The following is a 16,969-nucleotide window of genomic DNA, read 5'->3' as shown; positions in this document are numbered from 1 at the left end:
TTTGTCGTGCCCACTCCCTCCCCCTGCTCCTTTGTAATTTCTGCCTTAATGGATGTGCTCAGAAGCCCTTGATGGTGCTCTGGTGCTTCTTACAACGTATTTGATAGAGCCCTAGGAAATGGGCCGTGTATTTAAGGAGAGACTGATAAGAATCTTCCAGAGGGTACGTGATTCATTTTAAACCTTCAGCTTTAGTTCCAGTGCTCATAAGCGAAGCAGTAAGTGCACAAACATAATTTACTAACGTATGTGCAGAGTTTCCCTCAAACAAATCTTGCAGCAAATGATCTGTGCATCTCATTAACCTGGTTAACTTGGCCTGGATCCATCCAAGGAGGGTTTAACTCACCTTTTCGGTGGTGGAGCTGTGGGACAGTAACCACAGAGGAACAGTGACGAGCAGCCGTCTTCAACCAGCAGAGGCTGCAACTTTGCAAAGTGAACTTCTCTCCCTGGCTTAATGCATGACTTTTGACTTCTGCACCTGGGGCTTTCCTCTGCTGCCAGGTGCTTTCTGCACGTTCATGGGACTTTGAGCACCAGCTCACAACTTCAGTTATTTTGAAGAGGGAGGGGAGAAAAAAAAAAAAAAAAAAACTGTTTGCAAACTCACTGTGATAACAGGTTAAATTGCTGCTTATAAAATCAGGGTGTGTACTTAGGTGTATGGCATACAGACTTGTCCCAGACTTCTCCACTCAGCTTCACCACTGAAGTTCAGTGCCTTTCTTGGCTTGGTCAAAGACTCAAACTTTTAAAGGCTTCTGCCCATCACTACCCTAGTAGTGGAATTACTCAAAATCCTCTCAGCAGCAGCATTATGCCAAAGTTTCATATTTGTAGGTTACCACTGAAATAAATCTTGCCCAGTTGATTTTAATGAGTTGAATGTTTAGTAAAACCAGCCATCCTATGATAGGATACTTGGTTCAGGGCAGGAAAGGAAGGAGAACAAACTTGTTTGTATCCGCGGTACAAAATTTAGATCTTAGAGATTCTAATGTATAGGCCTGTGAAACACAAGGAGCCTTCATCAGGTGAGGAGTTATCTTGTCTTATATTACAGCGCAAAAGAAATTTTGGAAAACACCAAAATTGTCAGGTATTAAACCAGAAGTGTATGTTTGAACTGCAGAGTTTAGAACTGAATACATAGAAGGAGGTAGGGATGTTAGGGAGGTAGGGAAATCTTCCAGCTGCAGAATGTAGCATAATTCTGGTAGCCTAAAGTCCTTCTGAAGACTGAATAATTTACTGAATCTTTTTTTCTCTTCCTTTGCCTTTCCTCCCCTTTAATTTCTTTAGGTGGTTTCTTGTAATGTTGTGGGAGATTCCATTACGTTTGTTTTCAGCGTCTCACGTACTTCACCTGAAGCTGCAGAAAGTCAGTCGTACAGAGTGAAACTGTCTCCACTTTACTTGCAGGTAAAGCATTAAGTATTATTCTCTCTTTTTTTTTTTTTTTCTTTCTTTTGTTACATCTCATCCCCCAGCTCAGCTGAAAGATCTGAAAGATGGTATCAGGTTTTCACCTCCTGTTTGAAAAATGCATGCAAGCTCATCTTAACTCCGGTAAAACATTTAATAATATTACAGTTATATCTGGGGCGAGTTATAAATTCATGAATTCAGCCTCTTCTTTAGGACAGCTGGGTAAATAAATCTTTGGATAGATTGTTCAGAAGTTTAGAACAACAAAAAAAAGCCTTTTGAATTGGCATATGCTCTCAAGTAACTTTTGGTTTCTTAGACTGCCACTTGGGCATATGCTGACTCAGCAACCAGCTGTTCTTCCTTTGGTGAGCATCAGCATGGAGCTTGAAGTAAAATTTCTTTAAAGTTAACCAATAACTTCTTTCCTATCCACAGCTTCAGCTCTACGTGAAAGAGAAAAGAGATGATGTCAAAGTTGAGTGGGTCCTCGTTAATACCGATGAAACCAACTTTGAAATCGAGCCAACAGGGCAGGAGGTCAGTCAGTAAGTTTTATTTGTTGCAACAAATGCAAAGGTGCACTTCAGATTTGGAGGGGCCTTAGACAATCTGCCAAATCTGCCCCTGTAGTAACTCAGTCTCTCTGCTCAGGGAGGCAGAAAAGATGGGTCTTCAACCCTCCAGTGCTTTAGTTTAGCAGTAACAGTGGCTAGAGCTAAGCAAAAGTGCCTGTTCCTTTTGGCTGGCCACATTCAGCAGAAGAATGGGGCAGTTATCTATTGGCAATGGCTTCTTAAACTGCTTCAGTGAAACTTGCCATGGCTCATCCATCAAAACCCTGCATCTCTGAAATCTGAGAGCGTCTCTCAGGATCACTGAAGCGTTGAAGATAAACCTGCATTTGACAGACAAGTGACCTGGCAAACATTTTTCAGCCAAATTCAAAGGTGTGAAAAATGTCTGTTACTAAAGGCCTTCTTTAAGAGCACTTGTAAAATAATGAAAAAAATGTAATGATGTTCCCATCAATGTAATTAAAAAATTGCCCTCTTCCTTAACTTAATTACTTTAGGGTTCTGGTAACCCTGGGTCAGATAGCTCTGAAAAAATACAAACTTTTAAGGAAATGATGGGATATCTAGAAATATCTTGAGGCTTTCTGAATTGCACCTTGTCTTAGTATATACATTCTTTTTTTTTTTGACAAACATCCTGAAAGAATTTATTCTGCCTTTGAATCTTCATAATTTTGGGTGGTGGTGGGGGACACCAACATGGTGACTCTTACACCTTGCGTACAGCAGTGGGTGTGTGGTTGCTTGAGTATTATGAGGTTGGTTTTCTGATTGAAGACCTTGCTAAAGATTAAGGTTAGTGTATAGCAGAGCTGCTTCCGAAGACCTGTACTAAGTGACCTAGATCGTAATTTATTGCCATAGCTTTTGTACACAAGAATGTTAAGCTCATAACTAAAGACAAGCAAGTCTTTTGAAGTGTGTTTTAATGGGGATTTTACTGTGCATCTAGGAGTGTAAATGATCACTATTTGAACAAGCCTTAAGTACTTAACACGTGTGAATGACTTTGGCACTGTCACTGACCTTCACTGGACTTCAAAACCTGCTGTTGGAGAGGTGCCTAAGTCCAGAGTTACAAAGCGGTTGCAGCGTGCTTTGCCTGTGTTTTTAGAATGAGCAAGTTAAGTTCCTACTACTTAAGGGCTTTTTTTCCCCTTTGAAGTTTCTGTTAGCGTTTGTGGAGATGGGGAGGCAACAAAGGAAGAGCTATTTAATGTATGTAACAAAGAGCAACCTACCCCTCGGAAGCGCCTTCAGCTCTTAAACTTTAATGTTGGCTTTTGTCTCGTTTTTTCTTCTTTCGGAAGAGGTATTTTGTGTACAAATAAAGATCTGTAATTGCTGATGATTATCTACACAATAGTTCTGTCATCAGTCAAACAGGTGGATATAACAACCTATTTCTGCTGATCAAAGCTGGATGAGCCTGAGCTACCTTTAGTGCAGTCTGGCTGACTTGCAGGGCTTGCGTTGCTCGCGGTTCCACTACCTTGACCTCGTGTGCTGCCTGGCCTCAAGCTAGCCACAGCAGCTCACTGTCAGCCCCTGGCCTGTGTCAGTCCCACAGTAAAACATGTAGTCTTGAACCTTTTGGTTGGCAGTTAAGTCACTGTGACTTTGTGGAGTGTGGTGTGATAGAGCATCAGTTTCCGAATAAGGATGGCTAAAAAAAAAAAAAAGGTTGGCTGGAAAGGAAGCTCTTTAACCAAATTGTCTTGCAAATAACTATGAAAGCAAAACAAAACACAGGAAATATCTACTAGAGGAATTCCAATGACAGTTGTTGCTGTTATTATTATTAAATAACAAATACCTGGTTAGGTTGGTGGCAAAGTGAGAATTGGCTGGAATTTTGCTACTTGACAATATTTTTTGTGGAAAAAATGTGTAGGTAAGGGCAGGGGTGGCAAATCACCTCCAAACCAGTGAAAACAACCAGCAGTTTATCTGCTTATTAAAATATCCCAAAAAATAAAAATTACTGAAACTAAGGTTTTTGATGGCCTAACTTACTTCTTTCATATTTTTAAGTATTATCTGCATCTGCAGGAGTGCACTGCTGCCTCTTTCTTTGGCAGTTGTTTTGGGTACCGCTGTGTGAGCAAAGCTGCTGAGGAATTAGCTGATGCTGTTGCGGGTTTTGAACAGTAGCTGGATGTCATCAGGGGGTGGGTACGTAAGGAGGTGGCGAAACAGGGTTTCTGCACGCAGCGTTCCCGGAGTTTTTATGAAACGCCCTGGATGTTTCTGTAACACTTGGATAATTGGGAAAGGGGTGTTACTCCCGATTGGTTTGACCTGTTGTATAAGCTGCAGGCATCCCTTTAGGAGATCAGAAGTAACTCTGTGTTTTCCTACTTTTTAAAAAGGGCTGAGGGTTTTAGTGACAGACAAAGCTGGGCCTGCTTTGTTGGTGCTGCTTGCTGTGAATCGGTCATGGCATGCTTGCTGTAGGTGTGCTCCCATCTGCCAGCAGCATGTGGAAGGACACCTTTTTCTTCTGCTTAGTATACTTAACTGCATTGCCCAGCTATTCTGTACCTGCAGCTGTAAGGTGGTTCCCTTTCTTTTAAAGCCTTGCTCTGCATTAACACAGTCTCTCAATGTGGTGCCATGTAAGAAAAGCTGGATGAGTCCTCAGATCTGTGTCTTCAACTTAAATCTTTTCTTTAGAAGACAGACCTCATGGAGATTTATCCTGGGCTGCCTTCAGAGCAGAAGTAGCATCAAACTGCCCTTTATGTGACAGCTTCATTTGAAGATTTGCTCCCTTGTAGATAACTGAGCAGAAGAAAGCTTCTGCGTAGCAGAAGCAGGCTTCTCCGTGGGCACAGGGGGAGGAGGCATGGTTCACTGTCTTCAGGCACCTTACAATTATTCCAGTGAAGCCACCCGTGTAAGCAAAATTGGTGACGTGTTCTGATGCTTCAGAGAGGAAGTGTGGAAGCAGGTGGTGTTAAATGCAGGTGGCCGTGAGGTTTTTGAGTAGGCAAACATAGGAGTCAATCCCATGGATTGCCACACCTGCTTGTCCATACGGCATGCTTTTTTTCAGCAAAGTTGAAGACCTCCAAGAGATGCTAAAATAACTTTTCAGTGCAGCCCAGGATTAGCACATTCTCATCTGTTGCAAGCTGGCGTAACTCCCATTAAATCAGTGGCACAGCGCCTATCTGCTTATCCCATGGCCTGATCTGCTCTCCCAGAGGAGTGCAAAGCAGTACAGAAACTTCAAAGCAGCATCGTAAGATACAGACTGTCAATGAAACTTCTGTTTTTGTGGCTAATAGCTCTGCTTTCTTAACTCTCAGAACAGAGTGTGTTTCTTTAATGTTTTTCTTTAGTGCTTATGTTTTTCTTTAATGCTTAGTGTAGAAATTGAACTAATTGTTTGCACAATCTCTTGGTACATTTTGTTGTTGGTAATAGAAACCATCTCTCCCTCTGATAAAGGTAATTTTCAATAACTTGTAGTTTAGACATGCCAAATGAATATTTTTTTTTGTCTTAACATGTATTCTTCTGAATTTTGACCAGCATGATTGCTTGTTTTCCCCTTAGGGACAGGGAGCAGGGACATGTGCAATATCTGAAACGCTCAGAGATGTTTTGAAGAACCTCTTTAGCTCAGTTTCTCCATCTGTAGTGTTGAGTACAAGGCCTACAGACATAAAGGAGATTCAGGTAAGTCTGAACCTTTTGAGAAGTCTCCTTCTGCGTAGTGCTTTTATTTACCTACTCATAATCCACAAACAAGTAATTCTAACACCACTCAGTGATCAGAAGCAACTGTGATGCTTGCTTTAAAACAACATAGCCTTTGGCAGTGAAGGCTTTGTGATTATAACTCCCATGCAGCTACTTGTAGATGTTACACCACATCACGTCTAATTCCCTATATTAATGTGACAGAAGCTGAAAGCGTTTGCGTATGCACAGTCCCTCTTCTTTTGCTTGCTTTTCACAGAATGTACAGAACACGAGCGTTCTCCCTCAGGGCACTAGTCCGCCTAAGCCTCCAAGGGCTCATGAACTGAAACTGCTGGTAAAGAACATTGCAGTAAACCTAGCTGATCACAGTGCTGCAGGTAACGTAGCCCAGAGGGTGCTGCTCATTTTTAAGTAGGGTGTTTGTTTTGCTTTGTTTTGTTTTTGTTTGCTTGTTTTGTTTATTGCTGTGTTTGTTTTCTTCTGGCGGAAATCATTTGAAAGTTCTAGTTTACAAGCTTGGCTCAAAACAAGATGTAAGAAATTGCTGTGCTCTGAGAAACGGGCTTAGTCATGCTTGAACAAAACTGTGTTTTAGTTCAGCTGCTTATTTAGACACCTTAATCTTCGTGTAAACAAATTCATCATGTTTGAAAACAAATAAAAATGAGCATATTTGTAGAGTTGGTTGTTCATTTTCTGGAGTTTACTTTTTATTTCTAAATAAAGGTGTGTACAAGGTAGTGGGGGAGGGCTCAAAACCAACTCTTCATTAACTCTTAGCAGTGGCATTGGTTTGGTTCAATACTACCTTATTTTTCCATCTCCTTTTCTTTACTTTTGAGCAATTTACTGATTTATGTAAAACTCTCCTCTTTTATACAAACTTTCCTCAAAGGAGAGTGGTTTTTTTTGTTGGTGGTTTTTGTGTGTTTTTTTTTTTTTTTTTTCCCAATGAAGTACCTCTGTGGGTAAGGGGTGGGGGGTACTTCTTGCAAATGGAGAGTGAAGCCAAAAAGATCACTGCCTGGCGAAGTTGCACTGTTGGTTTAAGAAAAAAGCACTGAGCCTGTCTAACAAGTATTCAAACTACTTCAAGTGCAAGCATGCTTGCATCGCTGCTTGAGGCATGAGTGAGCATATTTGGGATTTTGTCAGAGGAAATGCAGATACGAGGCCCTGTGATTTATGGTCGCTAACAATTCCGTAACAATCTTTTTAATGGAAGCTTGTGGCTGCTAAATTGGGCAAGGTACTAATTTTGGATAAATATATCCTGCTTGCTTTACTCCTTCTTTCAGTTAGATGTAGTAAATTTCTGCCCCAGACTGTTGCATAATGCTGCTTTGCTCATGCTGGTTGGAAGAGACTCCTCTAAGACTCCTCTAAAACTTTCTGCAGGCTGTTTTTTGTTTTTTTTTTTTTTTTTTAATATATGTATATATATATATAGTGGTTCTGGAACTCTTTGCAGTGAACTGTCCTCTATAAATAAAGCTGTGCTGGAAACTGTAGATTGCAGCAGGAAAACTCATTCAGAATTCATTGTTACTCTACAGTTTTGTAGTGCAAGCTAAGCATTTCCGTAGAGCTGATCATTTTGGCTGCTGTTAAAAAGTCATGAGACGAGATGCCTTTATTAGCACAGAGCACATGCTGCAAAGGATTCATTGCGGTGGGAAGGCTCACTGCCCCCTCCTTGAAAAGGAGAGGAAAAGGGGACAACTAATGCACTTTTCTGTGGGAACCTAGATACTGAGATCCAAAAATCACCGTTTGCTCTTCTAACAGGAGATGGAGGAAATCTTGGTGGTTCCCTAGCAACTCTTCGAACTCAGACGCTTTGGAACTGAGAAATAAAGCTTCCCAGTGGGGTTTAGCTGGTCACTTTAAATCCAGTGAAAATACTGCACAGCAGGGTAGATGCTGGCTTCTGGACGTAGCTTGCTGCCTTTTAGTTATTGTTCCCTTCCCTTTTCCTGGCCTTGTCTTGCAACAATGGTTAACCATCCTGTTGCACCTCCGAGACTCCCTAGGAGCATGCACTATTGCAGGCTCACCACCACAGATACATACTGGGTTGGGGAGGGGAGAGGAGGGTTTGTCTCTCCCGACCATTAAGCTCAAACATGGGTTGCCAGCAAGTTTTATGGGAGTTTGTGGCTTTCCTATGGATATGTGAGTTCAGCCAGTGAGTAACCAGCAGCAGAACTGGCCTCTGCTTATGGGCTGTGCCTGGTTTTGTCTCCTTAATTTGTGCAGGCAATCAAACGCTGTCCTAGATTGGTGCTATGTGGACACAGTGCATCATCAAGGGTACAAGGGACTTCTGTTAAGGAAAAAAAAAAAACGTGTTAGCTGTGAACAGCAGAGAGCACAGAGCGGAGCTGTTGAAATACCCTGCTGCAGTGTCAGTCCCTGGGTGGCTCCAGTGCCATTGCAGGCAGAGCTGTACGCGCTTCTCTTCACCAGGCTGCTCAGCTCTGCTGGCAGCGTGAGTAGGCTGCAGGGACATATGGCTGCCATAACAGAAAACCGCCCTGGGTTCATTAGCTCAGGCTCAGTGCATTGGGAAAGCAGCTAAACTACTTACTCTGGGGTTAGCTTGGATCCCAAGTAAGCTGCGTGTATGTAGTGCTTTGTCTCCTCTGATAACCTTGTCAGGACCAAGCTGCTTCTCCACAGCCCAGATACACCACCAGTGGACAGCTGAGAGTTGGTGGTGATAAATGTAAACCTGGGCTCTTCCGGAGAGCTGGAGGCAGCGTATCTTCTGTTTGCTTTGCACAAAGTCATTACTGAGCTTTTTGCTGCTGCCCTTGCTATAGGGGAACCCCAAGACTGAAATGATTTCTAAGGCTGTGGAAGCCAAACAGAAGAAATTGTTTTAAGAGTGACATGTTGAGCAAACTGTTTGCACTTGGAGTAGCAAATAGGAAAAAAAACTAATACACCAGTTAGTCACTGGAGCGAATTCCAAGATCAAAGTATAGTAACTCTGCACCAGTACTCTAAAGTGCTGTCCGTGAACTTGTTAGAAACTGCAGTCCATAAAGCCATCGTTAATTAACACGACTGTGATCGCTCCCTTGCTAGCAGAAGAAAGTTTCTTTGGTGTCCAAAGAAACCGTGTGACTCTGGCCAGTAGGAACTTTGATCTGTTTTTGTAGAGCAGCTCAAAGCAACTTTACTTCCCCACCCACACCACCACCTCCTTGTTATTCACTCTGCATCCACATCCTTTTTTTTTTTTTTTAAATCTTTTTGTGCCTGCACTTCCTTGCTTCATGACAGAATTTAAATTGGGTCACCATGTTTCACACTGTATAGAAGAGCATGTAGCACAACGATGACCCGGTCTTGACCAGTGCCATTTCTGCAGATGGTGTACAAACCGAGTGGAGGGGAGAAATTTATTCTGTGAGTGGGTGAGAAAGAGTTTCCAAATGGTCTGTTCAAAAGTGCAGTATGTAAGGAAGGGGATTCTTCACTTTCTTTTGAGTAAGTATACCTCCTGGTGATGGAAGATTAATAACTTTTTTTTTTTTTTCCCCTTTCAGGCAGCACAAACCTTGTGTGTATAGTTCAGTTGAATGACCCTATGCAGAAGTTTTCCAGCTCTGTAGCCAAAAATGCTGCAAATCCCTTTTGGAAGGAAGAGTTTGTCTTGTAAGTAACTTACCTACAGAGAACATTTCATAGTAAAACATCTTTTTTTACTGGCACTGTGTGAGCTTTTGAGGGAAGAACAACGTTTTGAAATATGTCCTGTCAGGTGGCCTTGGAAGAATCTGGAGCTGGAAGGGACCTCAGGATATCTAATTACCCTCTGCGTGGATATGAGATCAAAAAGGTCTCTAGATCTCCCTGGCAGATATCTGACTGTAGTTAATGACAGCAATAGCAGGCAAAATAAATCACCCTGTACTCCAATTCAGTGTCAAAAAAAAAAAAATGTTAGCAAGGTTTTTAAATCACTTTACCTTGAAAACTACATCTGAGGAAATCTGATATCTCTCCCCCAACTGGGAAATGTAAATGTGCAGACAGGTTGACTGTCTAAAAGAATTATGGCTATTATACAAAGCAGAGTGTAAAACTAGATAGTAACTAACTCGATTGTTCTACACAAAAAAAACATAAATGGGAATTTGGGGCAGCCTGCACAGTATTCTGTGATTTATTCAGCTTCTGTAAATAGGGTCAAAACTGAGCAGTTCTAAAACTGTTTTAATTTCCACTTTCTGGTGGCAGTGCAGAAAATATCAAGTAGCTTCTGTATTGTATGAGGAGGGGAAGGGAGAGCCATAGATGGGGTGGTAAGTAACAGGTGTGTTTCTCTAATGGCTTTAGACACGCACACAGGCAGAAGCAGCTTCCCAGGGAAACGGGTAGCAGTGCTGCCATGCATCATACTACAGGTGCTGCTTTTTTTCCCCCTTCTATTGGTTTATTAATACGAGAGGCACTTGTTACATAGTGGAGTATCCATGGTTCTTTATGTAGCTTTCCTCTCCCACTTCAGTTCCATTCATAGGATCATCTAGGGTGGAAAAGAGCTTTAAGATCATAGAATCATTGAATGCCTTGGGTTGAAAGGGAACCTTAAAGATCATCTAGTTCCAACCCATGGATAGGGACACCACCCTATCAGGTTGCCCAGGGCTTTGTCCAACTTGGCCTTGAACACCTCCAGGGATGGGGCATCCACAACCTCTCTGGGCAACCTGTGCCAGTGCCTCACCACCCCGAGTGAACAGTTTCCTCCTAACCTCTAATCCAAATCTCCTCTCTTTTAGTTTAAAACCATTCACCCTTGTCCTGTTATCATCTGATTGAGCAAAAAGTTGCTCTCCATCTTTTTTATAAGCACTCTTAAAGTATTGAGAGGCTGCATTGAGGTCTCCCGTCTTCTCTTCTTGAGGCTGAACAGTCCCAGCTCTCTCAGCCTTTCTTCATAGGAGAGGTGCTCCAGCTCTCTGAGCATCTTTGTGGCCCTCCTCTGGACCCGCTCCAACAGCCCCACATCCTTCTGGTGCTGCGGGCCCCAGACCTGGATGCAGCACTCCAAGTGGGGCCTCACATGGGCAGAGCAGAGGGACAATCGCCTCCCTCCACCCGCTGGCCACTCCTTTGTTGATGCAGCCCAGGATGCAGTTGGCCTTTTGGGCTGCAAGCGGGCACTGCTGGTGATCATCAAGAACAAGTCCATCTGATATTCTGTGACGTTTTCTTCACCATCTAGTCACAGTGTGGCATCCGCTGTACCCATTCTTTCTCTTGTGAAGCAGAACCTCACCTTGCAAGGGTCTGAGTGAGCATTCAGACCTGTGCCTGTCAGTGCTGAGTGCTGCCTTCCTTGAGGGGTGGCGTGCTCTTCTGTGTGTTTCTCCTCAGCTTCAAGGGGGAATGAGTGTGCAGGGCACAGATCTTTTTCTGTCTCCCCCTTGCAGTCTGCAGGACAAATACTTTATGGGAGTGTGCTCTGCAGAAACAGGAATATTGAGGGGAAAAGTAACACAGGTTGCTTGATATAAAGAAAGGCACTGGGACTGGTCGTCAGAAGCTGTACAGGACTTTGAGAACACTGGACTCCTCTGAATGTGTGCAGAGGTTGAGATAAGAAGTCACTGAGGTCAGTAAGTTAGAAGGGATGTAGAACAACACTGAGAAGTCCCATCTTTCTGTGTGGCTTGGTGGAGAAATACACCCTGTGTCTCCTCCTGCTGGCAAGTGGAGAACCAGCTAGGAAGCTCTCTTCCTACCGTTCAATGACTTCATGTCTTACCGAGTCTGATTTCAGTTACGAGGATCTTTTGTGGAAAGCCAGAGCAGGCTGTGTTCTTCCACAACAGTGTGCTGTGTTCCCGTTGCAGCTTAAGGATTCATGTGATGCAACTTCTCCACAGTAGGAGAAACAATGCACTCCTGTCACAGCTTTCTTTTCTGGAGTATCTCAAAGTGCTTCACCCCCTAGGTTTGTGAATCGCTTCAGCCATCTGTTGGTGGAGCAGCATGTGCTCAGTGTTGTAGAACAGACATGCCCAGCGCTTTCAGACAGGAAGTTTATAAGAATAATGACCTTTCCAACTGAAAGTGCAGAGGGAGGGCAGGCAGGATGTGATTAAGTTGACTGGAATTTGGCCTTGATGCTAGGGATAATGCTGGGTTTTCCACAATGTTTGCTATTTTTCGGAAGGGCATGAGGTAAGCTTGGGGACTTTTAAAGATAAGTGATCAGGATTTGGCTGTATACTTTCTTTCATACTCATTCTCTCCTGACTTTTTTAATTCAGAAACAAAAATACCCACCAGCTTAAGACCAGTGTACTGACCACCATGTCAGGCCTTGGTTTTGATTTGTGAAAAGATCAGCAACAGGTAGCTTCAAGGTGCTTCTTTTCAGGTTTTGGACGTGCAGGAGGGGATGGTAGAGGCAGGGAGAAGGTTGAAGCCTGCTGCATAGGTTATGTCCCGGAGCATCTGATGGATTTGGAGTATCTGCAACCAAGATCGCGCCAGCCTAAAGTGGAGACATGGAAAAATAAAATACATGCATGTGTTCCCTGGAGCTTTTTGGCAGAACACTTGCTGAGATGGGCATAAAATCAAGTTTTACTACAAGATTCCTCAGTAGCTACCCAGTTCACTTCACTGGCTCACTGGAGGAAAGTTGTTTTTTTTTTAAAAAAAATATATCTCTTGTCTAGTACATCTTACAGAGTTCGACAAATGACAGTAATTCTGCTAATAGTACACATTAGTTCTGTCACAGAGAAACTATTTCTTCTTATCTTGCAACATCCTGGAGTCTTATTTTGGAAAAGTCATACTGACTCCTCTCACTTGAGCCTGTGACTATTTCCTTGCTTCTCTCCTGCTTTGCAGGATGCTTTCCTGCTTTGACAAGATAATGCACAGCTTTGAATAGGCAGTTGATTGGACCTATTCCAGCATCTTAACTTAAAAATTTCAGAAATGCTTACTTCTGAACCTGCCAGGAAAAAAATGGTTTCTTAGTGCTGCTGCACAGCAGTTGAACTATCAGCCTGAAAGGCAGTGTGTGTAAACCGCCGGGGAGAAGAAAAGCCTCTGACAGTTTAGGCAGTTGAACTTCTGAACAATGCTGGAGGGAACCAAACCCTGTTTTTCTGGCTGATATTCCTTTAGTCATTCCTACTGAGGTCAAAAAGAAGCCATGCATACAGCCTGCCCGGCACCCTGGTGGGTTGACCGTGTGGGGCTGTGCTTGGTTTGGGGCAAGGAATTGGGGACCAGAATGAGACAGGGAAAATCTACGTGGGAGGGAGAATCTTTTGCATACAAAAAACTAACATAGTTTCATTTATTTTGCAGTGAACTAAGTGCCAAATCAAAAACATTGCAACTGCAAATAGTAGAAGATGAAAAGTTGGATAGTAAGTATTAAAACTGAAGTGTTTTGCACGATCATCTCATTGCTAAATGTTGACATGAGTCCTCCTTTAGTTCTACCCGGCTGTATAGCCATGTAAGAAACTGTTTGATTTGTGAACCTGTGTTGATGTTCAGGTGTCTTACCCTGACGCGTCCTGATTGTCCCATCAGCTGTACCTTCTATAATGTCTCTAGAGAGCCCTGGAGGAGAGAACAACAGCAAAAGGGAGATCAGCTGAAAAGAGCGAGCCAAGTTTATACAAAACAGACAGGTTGAGGAAAATGTATAAGCTAAGTTTGTTTTAAAACTCAGTAAGCCTGTCCTCAAATTTAGGTCCTAGAGTTGAAATCCATGGAAAACTGCAGCAGTCTTGGGCACACTGTTCCATCTGGGTCAGCCGCTGTCCAGGTACTTTGTTGCTTCCACCAGTAAGCCTGGACAGAAGAGAAATGCTGTGTTAAAAAGTAGCTGTCCTCCTCAGGACAGATTTAAGGTTACAAATGAACCTTGAATCAGCCTTTGTTTCTAGGCTGTCAACAGCTGTTGGTAATCCTATTTTTTTGCCCTTCTAAAATTTTAACGGATTCTCTGTGAGTAATTTTAGTTTCAAGTTAATCTTTCCCTGTCTTTTTCTTACTGAAGGGTAATCATTGTTTTTCATCCTAAATCCTTCCTTTTCAAGCCCAAAAGTCTGCCCAGCAATTACCAGGTATAAAGCACACCAATTCTGGTTACATTGGATTAAATATAAAACTTAAAGAAGGAAATATTTTTGATTCTGTTGTTACAGTTTGCAATTAGCCTTCAGTGGCAAAGAAAAACTCACCACTGAACTATTGCATTGTGTTTATTTGGAAGAGTATTGCCTTCCAAGTGCTGGGGCTAAGGGATGAGTAGGTTTTGAGACCAGGGAGCGTGTTGAGCTGTTTGCATGAGCTTTATAAAGTTGCTCCAAAAATACTTCGCTTACCTGAGCTTTATTGAATCGATGCCCCAAGTTCATAAATTCTTCCCATAGGTACTGCATGTTCTTTTGCTGATACAGTTCTGCTTTAGCTAGGAGTAGTAACTTTATTTCACCTCTTGAATCCATTTGCCTTTTCCTTCTTAAGCCAGGTTTCAGGTGTAAAACAAATAGGCAGTAAATGATTATTTGTCGAAGGATGGGAATTCAAATGTAGGCAAATTATTTAAATTTCTCTGCTGTTTTTTTTATTTAAAAAGAGAGAGATGAGATCTATGTAATCAGTAAGTATATATTGTTTCTTACATAAAGTCTAGTCCTCAAGCATCTTTTATAATGGGTCTTTCAAACAATACCAATAGCATTCCACATCCTACTAAGAGTGTTTCAACCTGGTTTTAAAACAAAAAAGTCCCAATTGATCACACTGACAATTGTCTGTCTTCTCCCCTGGCTCCACCACTGCCTTAGCTGTTCTTCTCCTGCAAATTTAAATGGAAGACTCAGAGTAGAATCATGAGAGTGGGCAATGGGAATATAACGTACATCTCTGTGGGCCCTTGGATTTTGCATAAAAATTTCATCCCTGAAATCATGCAGTAATTTTGCTACTGGTTTGCTCCAGTCTAATGTAGCTAGCAGAGGGGAGGAATAAGAGAACTGACACTGAAGATCAAATTAAGAAAGTATATTCTTAGTGATGCACCAGTTTACTGGGAACCCAAGGAGGTGTTCTCTGAAAAGAAAGATGGAAGTAACCAGTTAAGGAGGTTGTTCAAGAACATAATAGTAATATTTCTAGATGTTTTATTTTCCCCTAAGCATTCTGCATACGCGGGGGGGGGGGCCCCCCCAATGGCCAGAAATAGTGGCAAGCAAGTAATGTTTCATGTCTCCAGTATTTGTTGCTCAGTATTAGGTGAGACTAGGGAATAGTTGAAAAATGTAAAGGAAGCTCTGAACAGGGCCCTTACTGTCCCATGGTGTAGAAACAGTTCTTGTAATTAGACGCTGTTCTTCCTCCTTTCCTGTCTTCTCATTCTTAAATATACTGGCAGCTCAGATGAGTGCTGATTTATTTTTATTTTTTAAAACTTATTTCTTCCAGGTTCTTTGTCCGCAAAGGCAACTGTACCTCTAGATTTGTTCAGGAAGCAACCTTCTGGCCAACAAAGCTTTGCACTGAACAGCACGGCCAGTGAGAGCAGTCCAGAGCTGGGGCCTCGGCTAGGATCCATTAGTGCAGAGGTATGCCATGGGGATGTTTTATGGTGGATCTTTGACTTCTGGAGGTCCTTGTGAATGCTCATCTTGTGCTGTGGACTGTTCTTCACAGTGCAGTTCAATGTGTGGCCCAGTTTGAGTAGCACGTTCCTATTCTATGGTAGCGTGTCACACTGTATTTGTATATATCAAAAGTATTAGCTGGCTATTGAATGTTAGTAGGAATGTTAAAGGAGCACTAGCTAGAAATGTTAATGTCCTTCTTGCTTAACTGCACCTCTGAGGTGAAATTGTCTTTTGTCTACCTAGTTCTTCTTTATAGAACCTAATGAGCTAAAGACCTGGCAAGTTTCTTCTCCAGTGTCAAGCACTAAGATAGAAAAGGATCGAACTGTGATGCCCTGTGGGACTGTGGTCACTACTGTAACTGCTGTGAAAACCAAACCTCGACTAGAAGGGAGATCATCTCCACTGAGCACAGGTGAGGAGGTCCAATTCTTTCTATGCTCACTGTTAGGATTGTATGTGGGGAACAGAAGTTCGTTCAGGGAGGGAGTGGGATGGAAGAGAAGACACTGTTGTCCAGATTTCTCTGATGCGTTGGTGGTGGGGGGCATTTTTTTTATTCTTCAAAATCAAGTTTTTAATTTTCATGAGGCCTTGTTCTTACAAAAGGAGAGGTTAGTGCTACTTTTAGTAGACGCTTTCTAGCTTTATGCTAGAGTGATAATGTAGAAGAGCTTTTGGATGTTTTTCCGTATGACAGAAGTGTCAGTGTCTGAGTGCTTGCTGGTGACAGTCTTGTTGCTGTGCCTTCTAGCCTCGGTGCGTATAATAATCTGTGATGGGGATTGGTGTGTCATCCTCTGACAAACTTTTTTCAGAATACCTTTCAGGAGTAGACTCGATTCTTCTTGGGATATGTATGAAAATAAAATCTCTAAACAGTCTTTGTTTGAAGTCTCACAAAGAGCTGCATTCTCTTCAGTTCTCAACGCAGATCTTTTACTTAATTGGATATTTTTCTAGAATATTACAAAAAATGTTTATAAACAAATTCCTGTAATTCACAGGTCTTTAGGGGGTCACATTACCATAGAGAGCATGCACTGAGAATTTCTATTAAACGACTTTCTCAAACACTTATGATTTGAACAAGCTTTTAAATTGGTATAATAAACAGTCATTATTTTAATACTAAGTGTCTTGAATAGTTTAAATAACCAAGAAACTTGGTCTTCAGATTCTCCTGTGAAAACTCCAGTTAAGGTCAAGATGATTGAAAAGGATTTCTCTGTTCAAGCTACCCATTCTCATGGTGCTACAGTCAGCAAAACTTTATCATCTTCAGATACAGGTAATAGAAACTTTCAAAGCTTATAATCAGAACACGTCTCTCTAGGCTGCACATGGGATTAATGTAATCCTGTTAAAATAACAACAAACCCACATGGCTACTGCCTTTCAACAGGCACTGAGTTGTTTATGTTAGCAAGTACTGTGGTTAGGGATATAGCAGTCTTGCAATAGAAGTCTGTTTTTAATTGGAAATTTAAATTACTAATTTTGAAAAAATAACAATGAGCTGTGGTTTGGAGAGGGGAGGTGACTGGAAAAAAAAAGAAAAAAAAAAAAAAAAGAGCC

General features: G+C 42.1%; 1 protein-coding gene and 1 long non-coding RNA gene across 3 annotated transcripts in view; one reads left to right on the top strand and one right to left on the bottom strand.

Annotated features, from left to right (window-relative positions):
* Nucleotides 1-16,969, top strand: part of C2CD2 (C2 calcium dependent domain containing 2) — a 39,505-nt gene that overhangs the window by 9,700 nt on the left and 12,836 nt on the right. For both annotated transcript variants that reach the window (XM_035315864.1, XM_035315865.1), the window contains exons 3-11: nucleotides 1,306-1,425; nucleotides 1,870-1,971; nucleotides 5,574-5,696; nucleotides 5,980-6,100; nucleotides 9,281-9,389; nucleotides 13,077-13,138; nucleotides 15,210-15,349; nucleotides 15,635-15,806; nucleotides 16,569-16,682. In XM_035315864.1, the coding sequence (XP_035171755.1) occupies nucleotides 1,306-1,425; nucleotides 1,870-1,971; nucleotides 5,574-5,696; nucleotides 5,980-6,100; nucleotides 9,281-9,389; nucleotides 13,077-13,138; nucleotides 15,210-15,349; nucleotides 15,635-15,806; nucleotides 16,569-16,682 (1,063 nt within the window). The remainder of the gene's footprint in view (nucleotides 1-1,305; nucleotides 1,426-1,869; nucleotides 1,972-5,573; nucleotides 5,697-5,979; nucleotides 6,101-9,280; nucleotides 9,390-13,076; nucleotides 13,139-15,209; nucleotides 15,350-15,634; nucleotides 15,807-16,568; nucleotides 16,683-16,969) is intronic.
* LOC118160839 lies at nucleotides 1,118-16,040 on the bottom strand. The gene is made up of 4 exons (XR_004747702.1): nucleotides 16,028-16,040; nucleotides 15,095-15,098; nucleotides 4,504-4,512; nucleotides 1,118-1,235 (listed from the first exon to the last, which is right to left on the bottom strand). It is a non-coding gene; the product is annotated as an uncharacterized LOC118160839 (long non-coding RNA).

This window comes from Oxyura jamaicensis, chromosome 1 (assembly GCF_011077185.1).
Source record: "Oxyura jamaicensis isolate SHBP4307 breed ruddy duck chromosome 1, BPBGC_Ojam_1.0, whole genome shotgun sequence".
Lineage (NCBI taxonomy): Eukaryota > Metazoa > Chordata > Aves > Anseriformes > Anatidae > Oxyura > Oxyura jamaicensis.
Note: the sequence above shows the minus strand (reverse complement) of the source record. Positions and strands in the feature narration are given on the sequence as shown.